Genomic DNA, 12,025 nt, shown 5'->3' on the forward strand with positions numbered 1-12,025 from the left:
TTTAAATTGAAAAACATAAAGCTTCGGTTCCACACTTGCACCACACTGCTCCATGACACTGACGGCTCACACTTAGACTAGGTTGTGGATGTCTAAATAAGTATTTGACAAATGTTTTTATATTTTATATCATATTCTAACTGCAAGACTTTTCCCGCTCGCCCAGAAGTGCCACTACAACTGAAGTGCTGATCTGTGGCGAAAAGAGGCAGAAGTGGGCGGGGCAGAATAAGGTCAATATATAGGTTGTTTTCAGATTCTAGAATGTGATGATGTCATAACCTCAGAGCAGGGGCCAGATTTCCCTATCGATCACATTAAAAACAAATTCCCGACTGTTTAATCTGATGAGTTCTATAATAGTGACTGGACTCATTAACTTCTTGGATTAAAACACAAATCTGAATTCAAACTATGAATTTTAGCTGGTCCATCTGCATTAAATATCATTGGCCTATAGAATGTTGTGAAACCCGGCACTATCGGCCATCAGCCGCTGATCTTTATGTACTTTTAAACATTTGTTTTTGTTGCATTAACATTTTCAAAATGTTCTGTTGTTTGCATTATACTGCCTTCAACCACTGAGGACGATCAAATAATAACATCTAGTAATTAAGTAAGTAATTTTTTATTTGTATAGCACATTTAAAATCCAAAGTGCTTCACAATGAAAAAAGACAGAGATTAAAAAATAATTCAAACAGGAGACAACAACAGAGAGTAACAAAAAACACAGAAGAACATACAGACAAGAGACATCTACAACTCTCCATCCATCCATTTTCTACCGCTTGTTCCCTTTTTGGGGTCGCGGGTGACTGGAGCCTATCCCAGTGACTTCGGGCCTTAGGCGGGGTACACCCTGGACAGTGGCCAACTTGTCGCAGGGCTCACATCTACAACTCTAATTATACTATTTAGAACTACTTAATTACTGCAGCTCTTGTTTTTTTAATGATATTGTTCATTTAAAAAAAGGTTTATATAGGGTGGATTACATTTTTATGCAGCAATATTCCAAACGTGTTATCAAGGCCCTTGTGAATCGTGCTAAAGTTCAGGTCCAGTTCTGGAATTGGACCTGCCTCTTCTTCCTGCAGAGTCCAAATGCATTGACCATAACAGCAGATAACTTACACGACCTGACCTTAAGCACAGACAGGACAGACAGCACTGACCTTAAGCACAGACAGCACAGACAGCACAGACAGCACTGACCTTAACCACAGACAGCACAGACAGCACTGACCGACAGCACAGACAGCACAGACAGCACTGACCGACAGCACAGACAGCACAGACAGCACTGACCGACAGCACAGACAGCACAGACAGCACTGACCTTAACCACAGACAGCACAGACAGCACTGACCGACAGCACAGACAGCACTGACCTTAACCACAGACAGCACAGACAGCACTGACCGACAGCACAGACAGCACAGACAGCACTGACCGACAGCACAGACAGCACAGACAGCACTGACCGACAGCACAGACAGCACTGACCTTAACCACAGACAGCACAGACAGCACTGACCGACAGCACAGACAGCACTGACCGACAGCACAGACAGCACTGACCGACAGCACAGACAGCACAGACAGCACAGACAGCACTGACCGACAGCACAGACAGCACAGACAGCACTGACCGACAGCACAGACAGCACAGACAGCACTGACCTTAAGCACAGACAGCACAGACAGCACTGACCGACAGCACAGACAGCACAGACAGCACTGACCTTAAGCACAGACAGCACAGACAGCACTGACCGACAGCACAGACAGCACAGACAGCACTTACACACAGCATATTTAAGTCGAAAAACATCTTGCAAACCCGCACGTGCAAGATACTATCAAAGTCATTCACTAAATATGCACAACTGAGCAGAAAGCGTGTGCACGTGCTATATTCGTTCTGTAAGTACAAATGTGCAAAGTACAAGTACACAGTAATAGCGGCTCTGCTAAAGCTGAAATGGACTGGTCACCGTTACTGTTACCTAAGCTTATTTACGCTCCGTGTCCGTGCAAACAAACCATAAAGTTCACAGTTTGGGGGCGAATGCGGGGGATTTGTTGCAGAGACACAAAGCAGATCTTTAATTTGGAATAAACAGTGCGAATACAAATCAAATAAAACAAACGAACAGATTAAAAGCAAGTGTGAGCGGAGCAAACGTACCGTATGACCACAGAAGTCCGTTTTGAGTTCGAGCCGAGCTGTCCCGGGTGGGCGGAGTCAGCGGAGTGAAGGGGCGGAGCGGGGTGCACGTGGGGGCGGGGCATGGGCGGGGTTAGGGTTAGTAAAAGGGCCACGCGGGGCCACGAAGCATTGCGCTGTGTCCCGGCTGTGTGACCTGGGTCCAGATGAACAGACGTGGTTCTGTAGAATAACCTTTAATATCTACCTTTTCATTATTATTTTTTTACAAGGAAAATATAGAAATGATGTGGGGATTTTTGGTGATTTTGCTCTTTGGTTCTTTTAGATCTGCATCCTTTGTGTCAAGCATAGTAAGTACCTTTTGTTATGTGTTTTTTTTTCATATTAATTTTAGATTTTTATTGCATTTTATTGTAGATGTAGTCATGTCAATTTCAATATTAAATTAAATCATGGCACTTCAGGTGAAAAAATCTTCAATTTAGAGATTAATTCGAACTTTTTCTGTAGTTGAAATGAGCAACTAATCTTTATAATCAAATTCTAATCCTGATTTATTAAAGTTTTAACTCTAAAAAATGAGACCAAAAAAAGATCTAATTTACTATTATATCCAAAATAAGATTCATTTTGTATCTAGTATGTAAAAAATAAACTCTGTCAATTTGTGAGATATGCCCCAAATATTTGCAATTTTGTTATATTTTTATGATGGGGAACAATTTTCTTGAGGGCTGATCTTTATGTCTGTGGGGGGGAAATGCATTTGGAGAAAAAAACAGCCTTTGACGTTACAGTGGATTTAATGAAACAATAAAATATACTTTATATTTTGAGGCAGATTAAATCATGTTGTTTTTTGGCTGAAGTGTCTTGCCTTAAAACAGCAAAACATCAAAATGTACATTATAAGATTAAGAGTGGACAACTATCTATATTGTGTCGTCCACTCCTAATGTCATATCATAATCTGGTCTGGTTTAAAATGTATAATAGTCTATACATTTAGGGGTGTAAATTGTATAATTATTACTATGATGTAATGTAAGAAATATACAAGAAAAGATAGATTATTGCATGAGGAATAAAGTTGAATTAAGTCAAATGTTTTCATTAACATTGTACTCTGTGTTTCAGAGGCTGCACTGTAAAGAATTTGTTGGTAGGTTTTATTTTGTTAAGAATGGCTTTTTACAGAGCTTTACTGATCATGGTGCTTATCCTGTGCACAAATGTAACGTGTAATGCAAAATCCTGCACACCAAATATTTAAATGACATGAACACCACAAAATGGGATGTGAGTAATCAGCGGGAACATTAGGATTTTGCTGTTGTCATTTTAATAAATGTGTAACTCACGTATGTAACAGCAGCGTTTTGTTTCAGGACATGTCTTGGAGAACCTGACGTGCGCCACGTCTCCGCTTGCAGAGCTGACGGCCAGTGTGACAGCGTGTGAACACGGTTATCTGTTAAATGTCAGCTGGGCCGTCACCATCGACAGTAAGACACACCTCACATTCCCGAAGTCACTTGATTTTTATAAAACCAAGAAAATCCCGCTGAGATTTAGTTCACAGTTGCTCATAGACCACAACAAAACTGGGACTAAACTCCAACTGAGTCAGGACTAGACCGGGGCTGAATCAGGACTAACCCGGGGCTGAATCAGTCTGCTTTCACAATATGTGCGGTTAAAGCCCCTGAGTAAACCTCTACACAAAAATAAAAGCATGTGTTTCCGTTGTTGTTTTGTTTTCATTTTGGATGTTTTTCTTGCACCAAAAGACAGAAAAGCATGCGTCCTTACAGTGACCTGACTTGTACTTGGTCTGGAGGAGCCTCCTCTGGCTTGTTTCCATGGAAGTGTATTCCATGGTACAGCATAAAACTTCAGAAGTGGTTTCAGATTTCCATTTCCTTGAATTGTGCTTGTGACTCCCAGAAAGATGTTAAACATTTCTTCTATAATATGTCTCCGCACCCTACACAGCGTCTCAGGCTCTTGTGTATATATCATATAATATATACAACATATCAAATATTTGTATTTTATCACACAAATGACCATGTCAGTGATAGTTATTGGCCAAGGCAAATGTGGGGTAATATTACAACCTTTACGAGGCAATTTGGTTTCAAAATGCTGTTCATCAAGAGAAAAATATGACTTTAAACTTACATCATATACTTATCTTCTTTAAAAAAAAAAAAAATTGCCTGATTGCATCAACATTAAAAGATAAACCAGACTTTACTTGCTTCAAAACACTCTGAAGTGAACTGAAGAATACAATGCTAAAGTCACGTTTAAATAAAGCTGTTTCCATCGTCTTGAGGGCCCTGAGTGCTCTGTTTAGTGGGCCATCATCAAAATAATTAAATCATATGTTTTTCTACATTCATACATTTTGCAGAATACATTCAAGTCTATAATCCTAGTATTAATGGACAACCTATATATAAGGATGTAGTATTTTCCACTGAACAAGAAAATATGACGTTTTAATGTTTATTGTGAATTGTGAATAATTGTTAAATCGTTTTTCACACAATAATCGTAACACAAACATCCTTACAAATGTCAAAGTTATGAAAAAAACATTGGGTAAATTATAATCTTACTTCATCATCATTGTACAACGTGGATGGCTTAAATGATTTGGACTAAATGTATTATTTTTTATACCTTGTTCAAACTACGGCCCGGGGGCCAAATGCGGCCCTCAGACCAATTTTTGTTGGCCCTCCGGCTTCCTGCTAAGTTGGTCCAAACAGAACTTTTTACTGTAAAATTAGAAAAAATTCTTGATGTTTGCATTTTGATGTTATTCCAACCTAATATTCATGTTCCGAGTCTTATTCAAAGGTGTGGAGGCATTGAAACTATGTCAAATGCAACATTTCCATTGATTCACTTTGTCCTTCAACAAACTTGACAAAGATGGGTTGTTTGTGGCCCCCTGCTCTATGTAAGTTTCAAAATGCGGCCCTCTGTGAAAAAAGTTTGGACACCCCTGCGTTAGAGGGTTGGAGGACAGTAAAGTGTAAGGACATGTGATTTTGATGATTGGACGAGAGAGACCACACACTCCAGTAGCTTATACAGTATGTTCTGTCCTATTTCTTTGACTTCGATCCAGTAATACGTTTTGCCATGGCATGATCTGTGTAGTTTAGTCATTTTGACATGTTTTAGACCTGGTTTGGTTCAGGATACTCAAAGAACTATTCCCTGTCCATTTAAAGTCCCTGTCTTCTTCACAGGTGCTATCGAATGTGTAGAAGGCGTCGTTATCAAGACTTCACAAGACACACTCAAATGTTACTATGACCCACGTTTGTCGTCTGTCTTTAAGGTCGATTTCCCAGAGACTCGGGAGACGCAGGTAAAAACACAGCTTTGCACGATAATAATATCTTGGATATACAGTGATGCAGCTGTGTTCTTCCAGATTTGGTTTCACAAGACCATGAACGTTTTTCGTACCGATTACTACAGTATTCAGGTCGGTAACATTCCAAGGCGGCGCGGCGGCTCGTACAAATATGTGACTGTGGAGCGGCCAGGTACGTTCCAGGAGCTGGATGTCTGTTCCCAACAAACGCTACATTTAATTATATAGGAAAGGTATATATTGTTTTCTGACTAAACCTGGTGGTGTCAAAGTATAACTGCAGATATTAGGGATGTAACATTATGCAAATCAATACCAAAGTGGTTAAGTTTGAGTCGGAGTTGTACTTTTTAGCCAATATCACTCTTTAATGTATATCTCCGACTATAATCACTAGATGCATGCTTCAAACACCTTTAAATAAATAAAACATATAAAATAAATGAGACAAAACATGACGATGAATATAAAAGCATTGTTGTGATGAGTGTGCTGAGTGGACTTGCCTCTCCACAGATCTGAACAGTGACACGGCTGCTTGTCTCCATGGAGATGCTTTCAAAAGTGCACTATGTAACTGTTCTGGTCCTTTTCTTATGAATGGAATGTTCAGCATCTTTCATTTATTTAATTCCCATTCATTGACAAATGGGAATTAAATAAATGCCTGTTACCATGGAGATTGCTTTATGAAATTGTATTTCCATGGAGAATATGGTTTTACAGCCTCCACCTAAAAACGCACATGCGTAGTAGCATTGTAAAGATGCTTTGACTTTATTTGGTGCATTTATACCTTTTGCACATATGAATGATAGTTTAAAGCCAATCGAGTAGGTATTTGTGAAGTATTGTGAATTACAGGAAGTGACATCACAAAGACAAAGTTTATGCAGAATTTACACAAAATAAACATATTTTTTGACATTCTAAACATAACTCAACAACGCTCTCATATTTCTTTATTTGTCAAATAGAAAAAATTGCCATCAGATGAGTTTTTGCCCAGTGTTTTCTGGCTAATTTCCTAGTGTGATGTCATACATTACATTACAAACAGGAAGTGAGTTATTCTGGGATAACATTTTCATATTTTTAGCAACATGGTCGCGGGCCGTGGGGTGCATGGCGGTTAGCGCTCTTGCCTCCCAAGAAGGAGATCATGGGTTTGATTCCCGGACCACACCAACATCACATGATCTCTCTGGGTGGAGTCTGCATGTTCTCCCCGTATTACCGTGGGTTCTCTCCGGGTTCTCCGGCTCCTCCCACTGTCTAAAGACATGTATGTATTAGGCAAATTGGCAACTCTAAATTGGCCCAATGGACAGGTGTTGTAAATTAGCATATTCTGCTACATACACTTAAAACATTGCATCTGGTTTGTCCAATGCAAATAAAAAATAAATAAAACATTTTAAAACTTAGCTGCATTTTGTTTCAATGAGTTTCCAACCTGTCATAGGCACTTTAAGGTAGACTTCTCATCCCCGTGTGGCAATGTGTCTCCTACATTTGACCCATCCTTCCATGGCCTGCGACCTTCGTGCTGTGAAGCAAATGTGCCAGCCATTCTGCCACGAGTCACATTCTGAGCTTCCTAATGATTCACCGTGATGAGTTTATAGGTGCTTTTCACAACTTAGAGCTCATGGTAAAATCAAATCAAACATCAGCACACTCACAGACAACTTCCTGCTTCCTGAAAGTATGACACAATAATACGATGCAGACAGCACACGGACGTCCCATTTTGACCCTAAATATATCTGTACCAAGGAAATATTGTTGACCTTTTTTAACCTACGGCACTCTTTACATATTCTACAGTGTATCAAAATGTGTACTTTCACTCATTTTTAAACGTTTCTTTTCAGATCCCACAACAACGTTAGGTGACAGTACATTTTTCAGATTATCACCGTTTTTTGCTGTTGTTTTTTCACCTTTCACGACTGAATGTTTTTATGTTCTTATTCAGGCAGTTTTCAGTCTAACGTCACCACTCCAGGTAATGAACGTTCAATTTTTTCAATAATACAGCTCAAGCATATGAAGCCGAGCTGATGTGGTGTCATTGGTGTTGCAGCTCCACACGAGTTCCTGGCGCGTGTTAGTGGAGAGTACATCATCTGCGGAGCCGTGATGGTCTGTGTGATGCTCGTGCTCTTTGGATACGTCATATGTAAGTACTGCACACTCATAATCACAAGTCTAACTTCCACCTCATCTCTCTGTCTTCCTCAATCTTTATCTCCACTACACGGCAAAAAAGAAAGATCTGTTTACATGTTTAGATGTATATTAGGCCAATTCATTCATCCATCCTTCCATCCATCCATCTTCTGCCGCTTTATCCGGGGCCGGGTCGCGGGGGCAGCAGTCTGAGCAGGGACTCCCAGACTTCCTTCTCCCCAGACACTTCCTCTAACTCCTCCGGGGGAATCCCGAGGCGTTCCCAGGCCAGCCGAGAGACATAGTCTCTCCAGCGTGTCCTGGGTCTTCCCCGGGGCCTCTTCCCGGTGGGACATGCCTGAAACACCTCCCGAGGGAGGCGCCCAGGAGGCATCCGGAACAGATGCCCGAGCCACCTCAGCTGGCTCCTCTCGACGTGGAGGAGCAGCGGCTCTACTCCGAGCTCCCCCCGTGTGGCCGAGCTCCTCACCTTATCTCTAAGGGAGCGCCCAGCCACACGGCGGAGGAAACTCATTTCGACCACTTGTATCCGCGATCTTGTTCTTTCGGTCATTACCCAAAGCTCATGACCATAGGTGAGGGTAGGAACGTAAACCGACCGGTAAATAGAGAGCTTTGCCTTTCGGCTCAGCTCCCCCTCTACCACAACGGTCCGATGCAGCGACTGCTCACTGCAGCCGCTCCACCGATCCGCCTGTCGATCTCACGCTCCATCCTTCCCTCACTCGTGAACAAGACCCCGAGATACTTGAACTCCTCCACTTGGGGCAAGGACTCCCCACCCACATGGAGAGGGCAAGCCACCTTTTTCCGGTCGAGAACCATGGCCTCGGATTTGGAGGTGCTGATTCTCATCCCAGCCGCTTCACACTCGGCTGCAAACCGTCCCAGTGCATGTTGCAGGTCCGGGTTTGATGGAGCCATCAGGACAACATCGTCTGCAAACAGCAGAGATGAGATCCTGTGGTCCCCAAACCGGACCCCCTCCGACCCCTGACTGCGCCTAGAAATTCTGTCCATAAAAATTATTCAATCACGTCAAATTGCAGTTGAAATAAAGATGAAAAATGCACTTCTACTCGATGATCATTTTGCCTAAATGAATTAGAAACAAATTACTTTACTAAAATGTAATTGTCTTGTCACTAAACTACAAGCTACAATGTAAGTCATGTTTTATTCAATACATAAATAATCTCCTCTTTTCTGTTTCTCGAGGCAGCAATTTTGATCTTAAACTACTACATATAAAGTGTTTTTATAATAGTATAATACAGTATAATACAGAAAAATGATATGAATAGAAATTGTTTTAGAGAACTTTTTTGTTTTATAACTTACCAATATTGGAACCGTGTTCTTTTGTGCTGTGCCTTTGCACTAAAGTCCATAAGCAAAGCTTTCCTTTAAGGAGTCAGTCGCCAAAATAAAATATTTGGCTGAATAACTTAAATGGCAAAAAAAAAGTGAGATATTGACCAACCAATACCAAATATATATATTTATGTATATATGTATATATACCAATACCAAACAAGTCAAATATTATTGACTAATCTTTGTGAAAGTTTTTCTGTGTTTATGATAAAATATTAAAGTTGGAATTTCCCCTCAGACAAAATCCGTGGTGCTCGCTTGGCCCTGGACTATGAAGCGGTGGGTTCTGCTCTGGGTGGTCCGGTCGTGCCTGTCCTGGTAGTTTACCCGGCGGAGAGTGAGCTCTCCCAGAGGGCGGTGGGTGCTCTGGCTGAGTTCCTGCAGCAGCATGGAGGGTGCAGTGTGGCCGTGGACATGTGGCAGCAGGGCAGCGTGGCCAAACTGGGGCCCATGCGCTGGCTCCTGGAGCAGGTGCAAGCCGCCCACAGAGTGCTCATCGTGGCTGCTCAGGTGAGGACTGATGCTGGCACTGGATAGAACAGGGTCATGCTCTTGTACCTCTGCTTTAAAACATAAGAGCTCAATCTAGTGGCTGCAGAGGGAAATACAAAGGTAAGATAAACCTAACTTGATCTGAGGTCATTCCTGATATGGGAAACTGAAAAAAAGAATGTTGGTTTTGTAGGCATTTCATTTCTAAAACATATTTCTTGTTTATTTGTTCCCAGCCCTCACCAGAGATGCTCACCATCCCCGGAGCCAGCATCCCTGCAGCAGCCCAGGACCTGTACGCCCTGGCCCTAAACCTGGTGGCCGGTCAGGCGAAGAACAGCACGGACCTGGCTAAGTTCTGGGTCGTCCGCTTCAGAGAGAGCGCCGCGCTGACCTCTGAGCTCAAGGCCTGCCGGAGCTTTTCTCTGATGAAAGATTTGGACAAGCTGTGCCGCTGTCTTCATGAACAGGATGTCAACATGAAGATAGCTGATCTCCTTCTACGCAGGAACCACTGCAGCAGAGACGCCACCGAGAAGCTACGTGCGGCGGTGCAAGCGTTAAGTGAAAAGCAAGGAAGTGCAACTAAAAATCTAAATATTGTGTGAACCCTTCAAAACGTGTGACGCATTCAGTTTTGTGACTGCAAAATCTGAAATTAAAGGGGACATGTTATACAAAATTAACTTTAGTGAGTGTTACAACAGTTACAACAGTGTTTCCTCATCATTCCTTTATTCTGATTCACCTACCTCCTATCCCCACCCCATCCCTGTACTTAGTTGTGATTATTTGACACATGGAGAATCCTAGTGCTACTTGTATGGATCTAAAATGTCATGTAGACATTTTTCAAAACTTAAAACATGAAATGACAATCTGATGCTTATTACAGCGAAATGTCACCATGAAGAGGCGGGGCTTATCAGTTCTGTCCTTTTGAACAGGAAGTCAATGGACCTTGTTTTTGATTAATATCACAGTTTAAAATTAACAAAATGTAGAATAATTATATGGTACAATATTACCTGAAAAAGCATAATATGTCTCCTTTTAATTTCATAAAACATATTTTCTTCAACATGAATGTGTAGCTAACACGCTTGTCTCACAACAAGAAGGTCTCAATCTTTCAGTCTTTGCAAAAACTTGTTTACAATTTACAACATTTTATTTAGTGATGAAACGTATCTGGATGACTGGACGATGACGTTAATGGAATTCAGTTTTATTTTGCTGAAGAAGGTCTACAGCAGTGTATTTCAAACTGTTCTTTGGGAGACAAATCTATTCATGTTTTGGGTTAATACTTGTTTAGAACTACCTCAGGGTTTAGTCTGGTTTTAAATCTGGTTTTGTATCGTTTTTGACCTGGTTTTGACCAAATAGACCTGATATAGTCCAGGTTTGAAAGAACAGGTAGTTCTCGGAAAGCCAAATATTATCCCGGACTGTGGCACTTGGTGTGAAAAAGAAAACCACTGGTCTAGTATAGAACTTGTGGGAGGCATTTCTGTGCAGAGTTTGCATGTTTCTTTCTCCCTGGGTCTGGCTGGGTTAACTATGGGTTTATCCTATCAACTCAAAACATGCACAATCGGCAAAACCCTGACAGGAGGGATTTCCATAAGCCTTAACTTTAAGCTGAATTAACATACAATTCCACATACACAAAGCAGGAAAACCACAAGTTTACCCATTAAGAAAGGCAAGGTAAGTTTATTTGTAGAGCACAAATAAATTAAAGTGCTTTACTGAACAAAAAATGCATAAATATCACTATAAAAACAAATAAAACCATAAATAATCTCTTTAAATTAGACTTTAAAAGGGAAGGGTGCAGATAAAATCCAGTAAGTCAAATGTTCTTACAACTTTGTGCCCGGAGTTCAAGTCTGAGTCCATCGTTAGCCCCAGTCTTGATTTATAGGTTTTAGAGCGAGAGATTGGAAGTGACTGCTAACACTTTGTTTTTGTTTCTGTGGGATTTCAGTCTGAGTTCAGCTGGAGAAAGTTGTTTTGCATCCACACATTTCTGAAATATGTTTAAAAAGAAAAGAAAAGTGACAATTGGCTTATTGGCTATCTCTAGGCCATTGCAGCGTATGGTCAACATAAGAATCATCTTTACTCTTTTAATCTGATTTTGTATGCTTCTTATTTTAACACCGATGCCTATTGTATTTTAATGTATGCCTATTTTACTGTATTGTTTTTATCCCTGTAAATTGCAAAAAGTGTTCTGAAAATATATATATTATTATTTTTCATTAAGTGCACTTTTATGGCCATTGTCATCTGTCAACATCGTCTTTTCAATATATTTTTTCACTTCAAAAGATATAGATAGAGATGTTACCCTTAATCTGATATGCTCTCT

At 40.9% G+C, this 12,025-nt stretch overlaps 2 protein-coding genes across 2 annotated transcripts in view; one reads left to right on the plus strand and one right to left on the minus strand.

Moving 5' to 3' along the window:
* The window catches only part of chdh (choline dehydrogenase), a 62,129-nt gene extending 59,883 nt beyond the window's left edge, over positions 1 to 2,246 (minus strand). The window contains exon 1 of the mRNA XM_072449272.1: positions 2,199 to 2,246. The gene's annotated coding sequence lies outside the window, so the exon portion shown is untranslated. The remainder of the gene's footprint in view (positions 1 to 2,198) is intronic.
* A 5,278-nt stretch (positions 2,247 to 7,524) lies between these two features.
* LOC140362977 (interleukin-17 receptor B-like) lies at positions 7,525 to 11,934 on the plus strand. Its single transcript, XM_072449273.1, has 4 exons — positions 7,525 to 7,591; positions 7,670 to 7,765; positions 9,392 to 9,663; positions 9,882 to 11,934. The coding sequence occupies exons 1-4, from the start codon at positions 7,540 to 7,542 to the stop codon at positions 10,251 to 10,253; spliced, it is 792 nt and encodes a 263-aa protein (XP_072305374.1). The 5' UTR covers positions 7,525 to 7,539; the 3' UTR covers positions 10,254 to 11,934.
* The last annotated feature ends 91 nt before the right edge of the window (positions 11,935 to 12,025 follow it).

The sequence above is a fragment of the Eucyclogobius newberryi genome, unplaced genomic scaffold (assembly GCF_026437365.1).
Source record: "Eucyclogobius newberryi isolate DKJ021-1_F unplaced genomic scaffold, fEucNew1.0.hap1 SCAF_17, whole genome shotgun sequence".
Taxonomy (NCBI): Eukaryota; Metazoa; Chordata; class Actinopteri; order Gobiiformes; family Gobiidae; genus Eucyclogobius; species Eucyclogobius newberryi.